The 17,156-nt window shown below is 50.6% G+C and overlaps 2 protein-coding genes and 1 pseudogene across 3 annotated transcripts in view; 1 reads left to right on the forward strand and 2 right to left on the reverse strand.

Moving 5' to 3' along the window:
- tgm2l (transglutaminase 2, like) overlaps positions 1 to 11,434 on the forward strand; it is a gene marked incomplete at both ends in the record, with an annotated part of 15,483 nt that extends 4,049 nt beyond the window's left edge. Inside the window, 9 exons of the mRNA XM_080539518.1 lie at positions 588 to 716; positions 1,426 to 1,603; positions 1,791 to 1,929; positions 2,539 to 2,642; positions 4,169 to 4,411; positions 4,983 to 5,252; positions 5,522 to 5,682; positions 6,249 to 6,385; positions 11,287 to 11,434. Coding sequence (XP_080395644.1) covers positions 588 to 716; positions 1,426 to 1,603; positions 1,791 to 1,929; positions 2,539 to 2,642; positions 4,169 to 4,411; positions 4,983 to 5,252; positions 5,522 to 5,682; positions 6,249 to 6,385; positions 11,287 to 11,434 — 1,509 coding nt within the window. The remainder of the gene's footprint in view (positions 1 to 587; positions 717 to 1,425; positions 1,604 to 1,790; positions 1,930 to 2,538; positions 2,643 to 4,168; positions 4,412 to 4,982; positions 5,253 to 5,521; positions 5,683 to 6,248; positions 6,386 to 11,286) is intronic.
- Positions 11,435 to 12,776: 1,342 nt separating this feature from the next.
- On the reverse strand, positions 12,777 to 14,486 carry exosc6 (exosome component 6). The gene is made up of 2 exons (XM_080539459.1): positions 13,995 to 14,486; positions 12,777 to 13,488 (listed from the first exon to the last, which is right to left on the reverse strand). The coding sequence occupies exons 1-2, from the start codon at positions 14,418 to 14,420 to the stop codon at positions 13,075 to 13,077; spliced, it is 840 nt and encodes a 279-aa protein (XP_080395585.1). The 5' UTR covers positions 14,421 to 14,486; the 3' UTR covers positions 12,777 to 13,074.
- Positions 14,487 to 16,043: 1,557 nt separating this feature from the next.
- Positions 16,044 to 16,774, reverse strand: LOC308165361 (transcription factor MafK-like; annotated as a pseudogene). Its single transcript has 2 exons — positions 16,563 to 16,774; positions 16,044 to 16,478 (listed from the first exon to the last, which is right to left on the reverse strand). The product of its transcript is annotated as a transcription factor MafK-like (transcript).
- Between the last annotated feature and the right edge of the window lie 382 nt (positions 16,775 to 17,156).

Here is a 17,156-nt window from a genome sequence, read left to right on the forward strand (position 1 = left end):
AGAGAGACAGACAGAGTGTTGGTTGTGGGTGGCCGTGTGAGTGAATAGTGTGAATAGTGACATGTTGGTGGCAGGGGAGACACCAGCCCCACCATGCCCCCCGCCCCCCCACCAGCCAGCAGAGGTGTGTGTGTGTGTGTGTGTGTGTGTGTCTGCAGAGGCATGTCCTGGGAGATGTACGGCATTTGTGCCCTGGGGGTGTGAGAATGCCAAACACACCACACAAACAAGGGCTTGTCTCTGTCTGGGAGGGGGGGGGGGGGGGGGGGGGGGTGATGTCACTAACCCGGCTCAAAGGGATCAACAAGAAGGGAGACAAGTCAGGGGTAAAGACATAATCAATATTTTATTATTAACAAATTAAGACTAAAGTAAGCAAAATAGAGAGAGAGAGAGAGAGAGAGAGAGAGAGAGAGAGAGAGAGAGAATAGGCGTGGCCACAGGTGTGCTGCATCAACCAATCAGGCCTCCTCTCCCCACTGCCATCCTGCAACACAACAAACAGAACAGGACAGCAGAGAGGGGGGAGGCCGTAACAGTGTGTGTGTGTGTGTGTGTGTGTGTGTGTGTGTGTGTGTGTGTGACAGTTTGAGAAGGGCGTGGTGGACATCTGTTTTGAGATCCTAGACCACTCCCCCTCCGCCCTGGCCAATCCCGAGAGAGACTCCGCCCGCCGCGGGGACCCCGTCTACGTCAGCAGGACCCTCACTGCCATGGTAACCACACACACACACACACACACACACACACACACACACAGTGTATATCCATCCATCTATCTAATATCTAGATGACAGGGTCTGGTAAAGAAGGCAAGGTCATTTTTCACTGGTTAACTCCACCCCAGCCTTTCCCTCAAGACAACCACGCCCCCATTACACTACCTGTCATTATCTACCTGTCATCTGTCAGTGGGGTTGTCAGCTAACTCTCAAGAAACAAACTTGCAGGGCCGACATGTTTAAATTGCTAAATAATAATAATAATAATTCATGATTTTTTTATGACGAGGAAGTGGTCTCTCTCTCTCCTCTAGGTGAACAGTAATGATGACAGGGGGTGGTCTCTCTCTCTCCTCTAGGTGAACAGTAATGATGACAGGGGGTGGTCTCTCTCTCCTCTAGGTGAACAGTAATGATGATAGGGGGTGGTCTCTCCTCTAGGTGAACAGTAATGATGACAGGGGGTGGTCTCTCTCTCCTCTAGGTGAACAGTAATGATGACAGGGGGTGGTCTCTCTCTCCTCTAGGTGAACAGTAATGATGACAGGGGGTGGTCTCTCTCTCTCCTCTAGGTGAACAGTAATGATGACAGGGGGTGGTCTCTCTCTCCTCTAGGTGAACAGTAATGATGACAGGGGGTGGTCTCTCTCTCTCCTCTAGGTGAACAGTAATGATGACAGGGGGTGGTCTCTCTCTCCTCTAGGTGAACAGTAATGATGACCGGGGGGTGGTCTCTGGGCGGTGGGACGGCCAGTACGGTGACGGCGTGGCCCCCACCAGGTGGAGCGGCAGCGTGGAGATCCTGCGGCGCTGGAGCGAGGCCGGGGGGGCGAAGGTCCGCTACGGACAGTGCTGGGTCTTCTCTGGCGTGGCCTGCACAGGTGTGTGTGTGTGTGTGTGTGTGTGTGTGTGTGTAGTCCTCGGTGTCTGGGCATTCCTATGCGCTGCTGAGTGTGTGTGTGTGTGTGTGTGTGTGTGTGTGTGTGTGTGTAGTCCTCAGGTGTCTAGGCGTTCCTACGCACTGCTGACTGTGTGTGTGTGTGTGTGTGTGTGTGTGTGTGTGTGTAGTCCTCAGGTGTCTGGGCGTTCCTACGCGCTGCGTGACCAACTACTCCTCTGCTCACGACACCGACGGCAACCTGGCGGTGGACTTCCTGTACGACGAGAACCTGGAGAGCCTGTCAGCTGACAGGAACGACATGATCTGGTAGGCCTGGCGCACACTGATGACATCACAGGGAACTAGAACTAGGGTTAGGGTTAGAACTAGAATTAGAACGAGAATAATTAGTACTAGAATTAGAACTAGAATTAGAATTAGAACTAGAATTGTAATTTTAATTTGAAATAAAACTACAACTACAACTAGAATTAGAACTAGAACTAGAACTAGAATTAGAATTACATAGATTTCTAATAGGTTGGAAATCTAAATCAGATGTCATTGGTTATGTGCATCTCATACAGCCGTCAGTGATCTAGAGAAATGCTTTATGAATCTCCTCAACTACTACACTTAATAAATCAACAATACAATATAATAATACAGTTAGGCGTAGTTCATTTACAGTATTAGTGGATTAACAGTAATTTACAGTATTAATGAATTAACAGTAATTTACAGTATTAGTGGATTAACAGATGTAGTGTCTGTCTTGAGGTCGAGGTATGGCTTTAAATAAGAGATGTGGAAAATGTGTATTTCCAGATTACAATTAAGTCGAAAATGAATGTCTTTAACTCTGACTGTGTTTGTGCGTGTGCGTGTGTGTGTGTGTGTGTGTGTGTGTGTGTGCGCGCGTGCGTGTGTGTGTAGGAACTACCACTGCTGGGTGGAGTCCTGGATGGCCAGAGAGGACCTCCCCTCAGGGTATGACGGCTGGCAGGTCCTGGACCCCACCCCCCAGGAGCGCAGCGATGGTACGCTCCAACCTCACTGTTACCTGTCAGGACTCATGTGTGGGCAATACCACTCTGTACATGGGGGTGTAGCCAATATAACTAACTATCTATCTATCTATCTATCTGTCCGTCCGTCCGTCCGTCCATCGATCCATCCATCTATCTATCTACCTATCTATCTATCTATCTATCTACCTATACATCTATCTATCTATCTATCTATCTATCTATCTATCTATCTATAGTTGCAATTAAAATTATTCAACCCCCATTGCACATTAGGTTTATTGGCAAAATCTACAATTTCTCAGCTGTTTGCAATAAAGAAATTACACAAGAACTGTTTAAGTAGTTCAATGGAACTAATATTACAAGGGTTTTTATCCAAACACTCAACACAAAATGCTACTTTTAATGACTAAAACTAAAATCTCAAAATTATTCATCCCCTTCATGACAAGCATCTTCAGTACTTCGTACAGCACCCTTTTGCTGTTCTGACCTGCTGCAAACGTGATGCATAGCCAGACACCAGCTTCTGACAGCGTTCCTGAGGAATCTTAGCTCATTCCTCATGGGCAATGGCCTCCCGTTCAGTCATATTCTTGGGTTTGCGTTTTGCAACTGTCTTCTTCAAAGTTTTTTCCTGATACTTGACTGAATCCATCGTGCCCTCCACACGCTGCAGGCTGCCGCCTGCTTCACTGTGTTCACTGGGTGTTCTTTTCAGCATATGCTTCATTCTTCTTCCTCCAGAAATACCGCTGATCCATATGCCTGAAAAGTTCCTGTTTTGTTTCATCGCTCCACAGAACAAATATCCCAAACTTCTGTGGCTTATTTACATGGTTTTGAGCATATTGGAGCCAACTTTTCTTGTGCTTTTGGGGTCAGTAGTGGTGTACGTCTTGGAGTCCGGGCATGGAGCCCTTCAGTGTGTAGTATGCGCCTTACTGTACAAACTGAAACCTCAGTGCCTGCTGCCACCAAGTCTTGCTGCAGGTGTTTTGCCGTCACTCAAGGGTTTTTGACCACTTGCCTCCTCAGGAATCTGGTGGCAGCCGCTGATAGCTTCCTCTTTCTGCCACGTCCAGGTAGTGTAGCCACTGCGAACTATGCTTCCAACTGTATCTCTAGGAGCATTCGGTGCTTTTGCTATCTTTTTGTATCTTTTTCCTTGTTTGTGCAAGGCAATGATCTCTTCTCTTCTTCTCTCTTCTCTAACATGCAAACGTCACTCTCAACAAACCTCTAACCAGTCCAGGTATTTATGTGTTCTATCTCAACCAGGTGTGCTTGAAACAGGGGGTTGAATAATTTTGAGACTGCAGTAGTGATTAAAAGTAGCATTTTGTGTTGAATATGGATAAAGAAAAACATGGTAATATTAGTTTTATTGAACTATTTAAACTGTTCTTGTCTACTTTGTTTATTGCAAACAGCTGTATCTATCTATCTATCTCCCCCCTCCCTCTCCTCCCCCTCCTCCCTCCCCCCCAACTCTCCCCTCTCCTCACCCCCCTCCCTCCCTCCCCCCCTCTCAGACGTGTACTGCTGCGGGCCGTGCCCCGTGCGGGCGGTCCGGGAGGGGGAGGTGGGGGTGAAGTACGACGCGGCGTTCGTGTTCTCCGAGGTGAACGCCGACCTGGCCTGCTGGGTGGTGGGGGCCGACGGGCGGCGGACCCGGGCCTCCCTCAACAGCCGGACGGTGGGCCGCAACATCAGCACCAAGAGCGTCCACGGAGACGACCGCCAGGACATCACCGCGCAGTACAAACACCCCGAGGGTAGGAGGTCACTGACCCTGACCCTTGACCCTGACCCTTGACCCTGACTATTGACCCTGACCATTGAACCTAACCTTGGCCATAGCACTGACACCGAGAGAGACACAGAGAGAGAGAGAGGGAGAGAGAGAGAGAGAGAGAGAGAGAGAGAGAGAGACAGAAAGAGAGATAGAGAGAGAGAGAAAGAGACAGACAGACAGACAGAGAGAGAGACACAGAGAGAGAGAAAGAGAGAGACAGACAAACAGAGAGAGAGACAGAGACAGAGAGAGACAGTGAGAGACAGAGAGAGAGAGAGAGACAGAGACAGACAGAGAGAGAAAGAGAAAGAGAGAGACACCCAAAGAGACATACAGTAACACATTAGAAATACGCTAACGGTATTCACTCCTCTTACCACATATACACACACCTGTTACCACACATACACACACCAGCTGTGCACTGCAAATATTCAAAGGAAGGGTGCAGCCACACACACACACACACACACACACACACACACACACACACACACATACAAACACACCTCCCCTCTCCTCACCCTGCCCCCCCCCCTTCCCCCCCCCAGGCTCAGTGAAGGAGCGGGAGGTGTACAAGAAGGCGGGCCGACGGCTCTCCCCTCACCTGACTGAAGGACCGGCCCAGCTGAAGCTGTCAATCAAGCACGCGCAGGCGGTCCACGGGACGGACTTCGACGTGGTGGTGGTGATCCACAACGGGGGCGGGGAGGAGGCGCTGGCCCAGCTGACCGTGGCGTCCTCCGCCATCACCTACAACAGCCTCCACCGCGGGGAGTGTCAGAGACGCACCGCCAGCCTCACGCTGCCCGCGCAGAGAGGTGAGGGCGAAAAATGACTAAAATAGATGCTGCTAAATATCGCTATTAGCTCAATGCCATTTGTGACACGTTCTAATGCTTTAGTCCTCATGTCGGGATAAACCACACACACACACACACACACACACACACTGTGACTCATGAACCATGACTCTAACTGAATCCTTCACCCTGTGTCTGCCTCCCTGCTTGTGTGTGTGTGTGTGTGTGTGTGTGTGTGTGTGTGTGTGTGTGTGTGTGTGTGTGTGTGCGTGTGCTGTGACCTCCAGACCACAGGGAGGTGCTGCGTCTGCGGTACGACCACTACGGGGCGTGTGTCTCTGAGCATCACATGATCAGGGTCACGGCTCTGCTGAAGCCCAGCGACCAGCATGATGTCATCCTGCAGGAGGCCAACATCCCACTGAGCATGCCCAGACTGCATGTCAAGGTACCACTTCCTGTTAGTGAGCAGGTCAATGTAGTACTACTTCCTGTTACTGTGGCTAGGGGGGGTGGGTGAAGGAAGGAGGGAGGGAGAGAGGGAGAAAGGAAGGAAGGAAGGGAGGGAGGAAGGAAGAAATGGAGGGAGGGAGGGATGGAGGTCTGTCGATTTTATTCATTTCTATTATATTATTCATTAACTTATTAAATGTTTGTTCTATCTATCTATTCTTGTCATTTTTATTTGTTTATCTGCTTTTAATGCTGTATGTAAAGCACTTCGAATTACCCCTGTTGTATGAAATGTGCTATACAAATAAACTTGCCTTGCCTATCTGATGATATCTGCTCTGTCCGCTCTCCTCTCCTCTCCCCTCCTCTCCTCTCCTCTCCTCTCCTCTCCGCTCCTCTCCTCTCCTCTCCCCTCTCCTCTCCTCTCCTCCTCCCCTCATCTCCCCTCCTCTCCTCTCCTCTCTTCTCTCTTCCTCCTCTCCTCTCCTCTCCTCTCCTCTCCCCCTCCTTTCCTCTCCCCCTCCTCTCCTCTCCTCTCCTCCTCCCTGGTCTGTTGTTCAGGTGGTGGGTGAAGCGGTGGTGTCCAGGCGGCTGACGGCGTACATCACCTTCTCCAACCCCCTGCCAATCACCCTGAGAGGGGGCGTGTTCACCGTGGAGGGGGCGGGGCTGACTGCGGCGAAGGAAGTCCCAGCGCCGTAAGTGTCCTGTGACTGACGGGGGACAGGTTGCAGTGCGATGTGACACACTGTCATACAGTGTGCAATATGGTGCAAGTGGAGTGACCAAGTAGTCAGGTAGTCATAAAGTGTTGTTGGTGCAGTGGGGGTGCAGTGGGGGATTGCCTTGTGCCAGTGCGTTTCCCTAGGAGTCTGATTACTTGTGGGAAATAGCTGTTCGACATCCTCTGGGTTTTTGCCCCGAGGCTACGTTACCATTTTAACGACGGCAGTAGTTCGAACAGTTTCCTGTTTGGGTGACTGGGGTCCTTGATAATCCTGAGGGCCTTGCTGACACACCGGTCACTGTAGATGTCCTGGATGGGAGGTAACACACAGCTTCTTCTCGGCTGTCCGCACAACCCTCTGCAGCGCTTTGCGGTTTTGGACAGTGTAGTTCAGTCCAGGCCAAAGACCACTGAACCCCCCCCCACCCCAAAGACACACACACACACACACACACACAGACAGAAAGACACGCACACACACACACACACACAGCAGATGCCAGTGTAAACGGGCCATCAGACTAAACACAGACAGATCCCTACTGTTCTCTGCAGACATGGATCTGACATTCCTAAAGTGGCGTGCGTGCGTGCGTGCGTGCGTGCGTGCGTGCGTGTGTGTGTGTGTGTGTGTGTGTATAAGTAGCTTTATACTAGCTTATCCTGATGTGATTTTGAAAATGTAAGGATACTGGGTGGTAGAATGGACATATCTAGGAAAAGTCATGAAAGGAGGGTCCTGAAATTAGATCGAGTGCAAAGATATAAAAAATAATTTACTCACAGGGTCAAATGACCCCACCCATGGCTGTTCTAGTGTTAATGACCCCATCCATGGCTGTTCTAGTGTTAATGACCCCACCCATGGCTGTTATAGTAAACAGCACATCATTAAGCAGCACAAGGAAACTTGGACTTCCTGAACAGACCCGTCACCTCATCTCCAGGGGGGTGTTCCAACAAAGTCTCTAAAGGAAAATCCAGGATTATTTTTGATAAGTCTTGCTAAACGTAATAATCAAAATATGCCTGGATTTTCCTTTAGCAACGTTGATGGAATACCCCCCTGGTAGCTCAGGTATAGTCTTGTTACCAGGCAACAAAGCTCTGGTGAACCAACACCTCAAACCTGGCCTTCAGAGAATAGATAGAGCGTCTAAAACGGAAGGTGCATAGCCATTGGCTGTACCTCACATCAGTCAACCCCCACAGCCCCCCATTTAAAAATGTTTTATTTTTGGCCTTATTAATAACACCTTATTCCAAAGCGACTTACAATCAATACTAATTAACAAAAATAATTAGACTATGGTAGTGAATCATCAATTCACCAGTTCTAGCAGGAAGAGTAATCTAGCTCAGGCCAGGGCAGTCGTTGTGATATATAGATTTTTTTTTATTTTTTTTATTATTATTATTTATAGACACTAGAGAGACAGTACAAAGGGGGCACTGAAGAGACAGTACAAGGGGGGCAGTAGAAGTATTAGGAGGCACAGTATAGGAGAAAAGCAGGTGTCTCAGGAGACGCAGTGCTGGGGGGTGGTAATGTCTCAGGAGGAGCAGTTAAGGTACATCAGATCCCGACATGAGGACCAAAGCATTAGAACGTGACACGAATAATAACAAATACAATACTCAGTAACTTCACTCTCAGTAAGGCCAGGTTTGACTGGTTGTTATTCCAGCTTGAGTTGTGCTGTGTGAGTGAGTGTGTGTGTGTGTGTGTGTGTGTGTGTGTGTGTGTGTGTGTGTGTGTGTGTGTGTGTGTGTAATAAGATGATATCATACAGTTCCAGTGTTGTAGCAGCATATGTATATATCCTGGCAGAAACACCTCATTCCCGCCACATTCCTGCAGACATCTGTGTGTGTGTGTGTGTGTGTGTGTGTGTGTGTGTGTGTGTGTGTGTGTGTGTGTGCGGTCTTGTCCAGTGACATTATCGGAGCAGAGCAGACCACATGGCTGTGAGAGAGCATCATGGGACTTTCTTCGGCGTATGGGTAGTTGTTTTTCCTCTCCACTCCACCAGGCTCTACCAGGGGCTACCCACCAGGGGCTACCCTTTTACCACCCCGAGACCTGGTTGAGGGGCTCACCCGGGCTATATTTCTGGACACCCCTCCAGAAGCCACGTCATCGTCTCGTCATCTAATACCGACAGACCATGCATCCCGTTGGGTGGGTGGTACACCGGGCAATCCAGGATAATATGGTCTGCGGTTTGGTCCTCTGCGCCACACTCGCACGACGCATTTGGGGCCAAGCCCCATCTGTGCATTGATGAGCGGAAACGCCCGACGCCGGTCCGGAGACGATTGAGCCTCACCCAGGATAGCCGTGGCAAGTCCATCCCGAGGGGCTCAGCGCCGGCGACTGGGATGTGGTCGCGGAGTTTGGAGGTGTTAGCCTCCCACTCCGCGCGCCACATATAATCCGCCCATCCTGCCGCACTGATGTTGAGATCTCTGCATTGCTGCCTGAGATCCTGTGCGGCAGGCACAAATGGGTGTCTCGACTTGAGACGCCGGGAGGGCTCCGCTGTTATAGTGAGCCTATCATGGAGCAGATGGTTATTAAGCTCCACGGCCCGGCAGGCGAGACGTGCTGTGGCTCCCATGCGGCGGAGGCCTGCGGGCTGGATGCCTGCTAGGATGGGAAGGTTGTCCACGGGGGTAGGACGCAGGCATCCTGTCACAATGCGCAAGGCTTCGTTTATAGGCGAGTCGATGAGGCGGGTGTGGGCACTGCGACACCATACTGGGGCGCAGTATTCACTAGTTGAATAAACGAGGGCTAGGGCTGCCGTGCGCAAGGTCCTTGCGCCGGCGCCCCAGCCCGAGCCAACCAATCGCCTCATCAACGCCACATGAGCTGTTAACTTCTTGCGCAGTGACTCGAGGTGTCGGCGAAACGTGAGCGTCCTGTCCAATGTCACGCCGAGATAGATTGGCTCAGCGGAACATGGCAGGGGAGTTCCATCTAGGTGTACTCTAAGCTCACGTTTAGCCTCCCTGTTGTTAAGGTGGAAGGCAGCCGACACCGTCTTTGCCTCGCTAAGCTTCAATCTCCATTTCTGGAAGTATGCCACTAGTGTCTGCATGTCCTGGCTCAGAATCCCCTCCACAGACTGCCAATTTCCAGCAGAGTACACCACTGCGAGGTCGTCTGCGTAGGCGTACTTCCGCGAGAGTGTGTTGGGCAGGTCATAGGTGTAGATATTATAGAGGAGGGGGGCCAGGACCGATCCCTGAGGGACGCCGTTCTTAAGGCGTCGAAGCCTGCTTAGCTGTCCGCGACCGGTGGTGAGGGTAAAGCTGCGGTTACGGATGAGCTCCATGATCATTCTGACCATGTGCCTGTCCGGCAGCAGGCGGAGCAGCTTGCAGGAGAGGCCGCGATGCCATACGGTATCGTAGGCAGCCGTCAGGTCTATAAAGACGGCCCCGGCCTTTTTTTTGGGCGAAAAGCAATCCTCGATGTCTTGAGTCATAAGGGTGACTTGATCTACGGTCGACCTCCCGCGTCGGAACCCGGCCTGCTCACGTGGGAGCAGCGGGTCGACAATTGGTTCGATGCGGGCGTAGATGAGACACTCGAGGATCTTGAAGGGGATGCATAACAGAGAGATGGGACGGTAACTCTTAGGGTCCCCTTCAGGCTTATTCGGTTTAGGGATCGCAACAACTAGGGCTCTTCGCCAGATTTTGGGGATCTTGAGTTGGCGCAAACAGGAAGTGAGGAACGCTCTCAGCCAGGACTTCAAGGCGGGTGCGGCATGGAGAATAAGCTCCGGGCAGATGGAATCAGGCCCCGGAGCTTTCCCTGGCTTTAGATGCTGGAGGGCAGCAGCGAACTCCTCCGGGGTGAATTCACCGGAGATGTAGTCACTGCTAGGTGTTGGGGCCCTCCAGAGGTCTGACACTTCTTTTGCCACAAGTCGAGACGACTCGCGGTCTTTGCCCTCGTATGACCCACTTTTCACAAATTGTGATGCGATTTTATTTGCAGAGATGGGGCAGTGACGGGGGGAGTGTCTGGACCTACCAGTGAGATTGTTCATGATACTCCATGCCTTACGGCTGGAGTGCGAGAAGTCGATGGAGTCAATGGCCTCCTCCCAGCGCTCCTGTCTTTTACGGCTGAGTCTTGACAGCAAGGCTGTTGCGAGCCTGTCCGACTCAGCTCCTGCAGGGGCCTGGAGGAAGGCACAGTGGAGCTTCTCACACTCCTCATCCCAACACGGTTTGTAGCTAATGCGACGTCCGCGTGGGACTTTGAGAGAGCATCATGGGACTTTGAGAGACTGAGCATCATGGGACTTTGTCCAAACCCCTAACCCTGACCCCTAACCCTGACCCTAACAGAGCCTGACCTTAACCCTGACCCTTAACAGACCCTGACCTTAACCCTGACCCCTAACTCTGACCCCTAGCAGACCCTGACCTTAACCCTGACCCCTAACCCTGACCCCTAACAGACCCTGACCTTAACCCTGACCCCTAACTCTGACCCCTGATCCTGACCCCTAACCCTGATCCTAACAGACCCTGACCGACCCTTACCCTGACCCCTAACCCCTGTCCCTGACCCCTGACCTTGGCTCTGGTCCTGTCCTCAGAGGTGACGTGGGCCCGGGTCAGGAGATCCAGGTGAAGGTGTCCTTCAAACCCAGTCTAACCCTGACCCCTAACCCTGACCCCTGACCCCTGACCCCTGACCACTGACCCTGACCCTGTCCTCGTGTCCTCAGAGGTGACGTGGGGCCGGGTCAGGAGGTCCAGGTGAAGGTGTCCTTCAAACCCAGTCTAACCCTGACCCTGACCCCTGACCCCTAACCCTGACCCCTGACCCTGTCCTCGTGTCCTCAGAGGTGACGTGGGGCCGGGTCAGGAGGTCCAGGTGAAGGTGTCCTTCAAGCCGAGCCGGGCCGGCCTCAGGAAGCTGCTGGTGGACTTCGACTCGGACCGCCTGAGAGACGTTAAGGGAGACGCAGCGCTGATCGTACGCAGGAAGTGACCCGTGAACAGGAAGTGACCCGTGACCGGAGGATGTACCCTAACCCTGACTGTGTTTCTTGTGTTATTGTTGTCGGTTTGTTTTTATCAAACGTTCACATAATAAGCCTGTAGATGTATTATTATGAATATGAGTTGCTAAGCGATGTGATGCGTTTCTGTAAAGACCCATGAACATGGTGAAGAAGAAAATAAGTGATGAAATTAAATGTGAGCCTGACAGTGTTTAAACCATAGATATTATATATCAGAGGTGGGAGTAAGTCATACATGTGCAAGTCTCAAGCAAGTCCCAAGTTACTGTGGTGAGAATCAAGCAAGTCAAGTGTCCTAAATAACAAGCCCCCTAAATAACAACAAGAATAGTGTATAAACTATAGCCTAAAATGTAAACGTTTGACCATAAGTTAGCTAAAAAGACACATTCACGTAGCTACCTTTGTGGGTTTTGTAGTGACGGATGAAGTTGGATGTTGTGGTGGTCACTGATTTTTGAGCTGCAGATTTGCATACCGCTGTTCTCTTCTTACTACCGTCATCAACAAAATAATCTCTGTCCCGCTGCCATGATAGCTGCCTCGTCCATTAGGTTGCTAGGTAATAGTTACCATGATATCTGCCTCGTCCATTTGGTTGCTAGGTAATAGTTGCCATGATAGCTGCCTCATCCATTAGGTTGCTATGTAATAGTTGCCATGATATCTGCCTCGTCCATTAGGTTGCTAGGTAATAGCTGCCATGATAGCTGCCTCGTCCATTAGGTTGCTAGGTAATAGCTGCCATGATAGCTGCCTCGTCCATTAGGTTGCTAGGTAATAGCTGCCATGATAGCTGCCTCGTCCATTGGCCTCTACTGGTTTGCTGCGTCCAGTAACAGTTTACGCTCATTGCAGAAATCACCCAAACGTGTTTCAAAACAAAACATTCTAACTTGTCAATATCTCTCATTTTTTAAAGTCAAGTCCTTTCGAGTCATCTGTCTCAAGTCATGAATGTCAAGTCGAGTCTTTTATAAATGTTAGTCAAGCAAGTCTCAAGTCCCCCCATCTCTGTTAAATACATATACGTATACATTATCTATGGTTTAAACTTTTTAAACCTTTGCACTTTCTGTGAGTTGCTTTGAGACTAGGGCTCCCTCTAGTGGACCTGGCCATATTTACTCTCTGGCACACAGCTTTATTATACACAGCTGTGGCTGACAGAGAAACCATGTAAGCATTTACATTTACAAAACTCTTTAATAACTACTTTTTTAAATAAAGATCTTCTTTTTACAAGTATTCACTCACTTTGTGTGTGTGTTTGTTACCATCCACATAATTTACTCTGACAACACAAACTGATATACAAACAAACGTCTTTATTGACAAAACCATAAGCATAACTTCAACTCCGGGGATGAATGAGACCATAGACAGCAGGGGATGATTAGGTGGCCATGACAGTACGAGCCAGGGGGGGTATTCCATCAACGTTGTTAAAGAGAAATCCAGGCTTATTTTGATAAAGTCTCACAAGAAAATAGCTTTGAACCAAATCATACTAGACATGTATGCCTGGCAGCTTGTTGTTTGTTAGTTAGTTTGTTTGTGTTACAAACCTGAAAAAAATAAACACCAACAACATCCTCCGAGTCTCTCAGCTCTGCGAGGGCGGGGCTTTCCTCCTCACGGCCTTGGCCAGGGCCTGCTGTATGACGGGGTACAGTCTGAAGCAGCCGTCGATGCAGCTCCGCACCGCACCGCTCAGCGTCTCCTCCTCCATCTCCCCGTCTGACTGCAGCCCGGAGATCTGGTTGAGGCTGGGCAGGAAGGCCACCGTCACACTCCCCGTGTCCCCCCCGTCCCCCTCCCCTCCCCCGCGCTCCTCCAGGTAGGTGGGGTCTAGGAGGTAGGAGGAGTGGGCCGGCCGGCGGCCGTCCTGGCGGAGCGAGCAGCCCAGGACCAGGTCGTACATCTCCACCCCTGCGTCGGCCAGGGCTAGCGAGGCGCAGGTCACCGCATGGGCCAGCACCGCCCCGTCGTTCTCCAGCACCATCACGTTCACCTCCACCTCAGGGTCAGATTCAACATTTCATTTTTATTTATTTTCTTTTTTTATAACCATCCTTACTTTTCTGTATTTCTTTTAATACTAATATGTAAAGCACTTTGAATTGCCCCTGTTGTATGAAATCTGTTATACAAATAAACTTGCCTTGCCTTACAGTGACAACGGAATGCATTTGGCATCCAGACAGACAGTGCAAGCCTTAGGTGTGTACAGATATATACAGAGTAGACAGAGTATTCCTCCTGAACCCTCACCTACCTGACAACCTGGGAACCAGAGACAGTCTCTTTAACCTACTGTACAGTACACTATGGGATTTTGTTATTTGGATGAACTATCCCTTTAACATGTTTACAGAGAAAGTTCACCCCTCTGAGCTTTCAATACGTACAATAGGATGTGCAATAGATATGTACAGAGCAGTGGTTATCAATAATATGTACAGTATGTTCATGTTGTTGGGGGGTTCTGAGGAGGGCTGGGGGCTGGGTGGGGTTCGGGCTCACCTGGGAGCGGGGGTACCGGTGGAGACACACCCCGGGGCGGAGGCTCTCCTGCAGCAGCGCGGACAGGTCCTTCTCCTCGCTGCCCTGGATCCAGGCTCCCCGCTCCCGGCAGGAGAACGGCGCGAACCGCACGTCCACCACCAGCCTGCCGGTCTTCATGTCGGTCTCGTCCTTCCTCTCGGTCTCCCGCGGGCCGTACACGCAGCACAGCAGCTTGGTGCCGCCCGCCTCCATGTAGGCCGAGCCCACCGCCTGGCTGTGCAGCCCGCAGCGGAGGAACACCGGGCGGATGTCCACCTGGCCCCGCTGCCGGCCGTCAGCCCTGGGCGCCCCGGGGGAGGGTGGAGGAGGAGCGGCTCTGCGGGCGAAGAGAGACGGGCTCTGAGACACCTCCGGCCCGCGTATTCTCTTCGTGTCCGTCGGCATGGTCCTGGTCGGGACTGGGTCTGTAGATTGGTTTTGAAGCCCGCGTGTTGTGCTCGCTTCGTTGTTGTTGCTGTCACGTGGCGGTGCAGCGCTGAATACGTTCCCCCCGGAAACATCCGATCACAGGGTAGCTGTTCCTCCTTCTTCTTCTTCTTTTTATTTGATTGGCGGTTGGCAACCAGCTTAAGGTGCATTACCGCCACCTACTGGACTGTGTGGACTAACACGTTTGGCTATGGCATGTAACTCACTTCATAGTTAACAAACTAACACGTTTGGCTATGCCATGTAACTCACTTCATAGTTAACAAACTAACACGTTTGGCTATGGCATGTAACTCACTTCATAGTTAACAAACTAACACGTTTGGCTATGCCATGTAACTCACTTCATAGTTAACAAACTAACACGTTTGGCTATGGCATGTAACTCACTTCATAGTTAACAAACTAACATGTTTGGCTATGGCATGTAACTCACTTCATAGTTAACAAACTAACATGTTTGGCTATGGCATGTAACTCACTTCATAGTTAACAAACTAACATGTTTGGCTATGCCATGTAACTCACTTCATAGTTAACAAACTAACATGTTTGGCTATGGCATGTAACTCACTTCATAGTTAACAAACTAACATGTTTGGCTATGGCATGCAACTCACTTCATAGTTAACAAACTAACATGTTTGGCTATGGCATGTAACTCACTACTCCCAGCAAGCAAGCATGTGGCAGCACGTCTCGCCATCCAGCTGGGCTAGCAAACACAAACACAAACACACGACTTCTCACATACTCTTGTCTTCAGTCTCAGCACTGTCTACGCACTTTGTCCAACACAATAACATGTTCTACAAGGAATTCAATTCAATTCAATCCAATTATACTTTATTTATCCCCGTGGGGAAATTCATTTTGCCACGCCACTCTCTAAAAACAACACATGACAACACAACATAAAGGACAGACAATAATACTGGGCCAGCCATGTATAGTATATAAAAAACAGTGAGATCATGATAGAAAGGTGGATAAAAAGATGGCTATAGTTATTATATTAAAATACAAAAAAGTGATGATGATTAAAATAAATAATAAATACAAATTCAGGAGCCTTGACCCCGACTGCTGCTTTAGTTGCCATTGAACAGTCTTAGTGCAGCCGGGATAAAAGATTTTTTATATCGCTCCGTCCGGGAGCGTACCGAAATGAACCGCCCTCTGCGGCGGCTGCTGGTTTGCCCAGCGAGGACATGATGGAGGGGGTGGTTGGGGTTGTCCCTGATGGACAGCAGCTTACTCCTAGTCCTTCGCTCCACCACCGTCCCCAGAGAGTCCAGGCTCCTTCCCACCACTGAACCCGCCTTTTTTACGAGCTTGTCCAGCCGTCCGGTATCCCTCTTGGTGATGTTTCCCCCCCAGCAGACTGCAGCGTAGAAGAGAATGCTGGCCATGACAGACTGGTAAAACATGGCCAGCCTCTCTCGATGTGGCAGCAAATTAGTTCCACAGCAGACAGACATTTCAACCCTAACTTTGTGATCATCGTCTGTCACTGTTACTTCTCCGTAGAAACGAACTTCTTGGGCAAGTCTTCTTTCACTGTACCATTGAATTAGGCTTCTTAGACCGATTATTATATATTTGAATAGACTTAAATAGACACTGCTGGTGCGTCCTCTATGTCCTGGAGTTCAACACTGTAGGTCAGTGGTCACCAACCTTTTTGAGCCCAAAATCCCTGACCTCGGCCTTGACTCAGCCTTCATGGAGGGCATGGAGGGCCTCGTTCTCGAAGCGCAGCGCGACCAGCTCCACCTTGATGCTGGCGTTCTCCGTGGCCAGCTTGTCCACCTCCTGCTGTAGCCGGCATTCTGATTCTCCAGCTCCTCCTTCTGGGTGACACGTTTGAGACGATAGCTGGCAGCGTAAACCCTGTTTTTGACGGTGCGACGGCGTTTCTTCAGCTGCAGGATCTCGTCCTTGGTCAGGCCCCGCAGGTGCTGGTTCAGCTCCCGCATAAACATGGTCACCAGCTCATCATCTGTGAGGCCACTTCCAGTTAATAGCAACACTGTAGGTCATACTAGTACTGGAGTAGCCCGGGTAGCTGTTCCACCAACGCCAACACCACCTGACCAGCCCCTCTTCTCACCCCCTCCTCCCGCTGCATATCTGCGGCTGTGCAGCCCGCAGCGGAGGAACACCGGACGGATGTCCACCTGGCCCCGCTGCCGGCCGTCAGCCCTGGGCGCCCCGGGGGAGGGTGGAGGAGGAGTGGCTCTGCGGGCGAAGAGAGACGGGCTCTGAGACACCTCCGGCCCGCGTATTCTCTTCGTGTCCGTCGGCATGGTCCTGGTCGGGACTGGGTCTGTTGTAGATTGGTTTTGAAGCCCGCGTGTTGTGCTCGCTTCGTTGTTGCTGTCACGTGGCGGTGCAGCGCTGAATACGTTCCCCCCGGAAACATCTGACCACAGGGTGCTGTTCCCCCCCTCCTCCCGCTGCATATCTGCGGCACTGGCCTGTCACCTGTTGGATTGGATTGGGAAATTAAACTATTATAGGAAACAGTGAAACGCTGGTATCATGAATGTGTATATGCCTCGACCAGAGACGTCTTATGTTGCCTCACGTTGAATAAAACAACACCACACTGACGGTTGAAATAGCAGGACATTGGTGAGAATATTTGGGGAGCAAGAGGGGGTGAATTATATTCATATAACCCCTCCT

This window comes from Nansenia antarctica (assembly GCF_963989245.1).
Source record: "Nansenia antarctica genome assembly, chromosome: 9".
NCBI classification, from domain to species: domain Eukaryota; kingdom Metazoa; phylum Chordata; class Actinopteri; order Argentiniformes; family Microstomatidae; genus Nansenia; species Nansenia antarctica.

Excerpts from the sequence above, each read along its gene's own strand:
- exosc6 (XM_080539459.1), bottom strand. The coding sequence starts at position 14,420 with ATGCCGACGGACACGAAGAGAATACGCGGGCCGGAGGTGTCTCAGAGC. Across the intron at positions 13,489-13,994 it reads ACCGGTACCCCCGCTCCCAG|GTGGAGGTGAACGTGATGGT; the intron begins GTGAGCCCGAAC and ends TCTGACCCTGAG.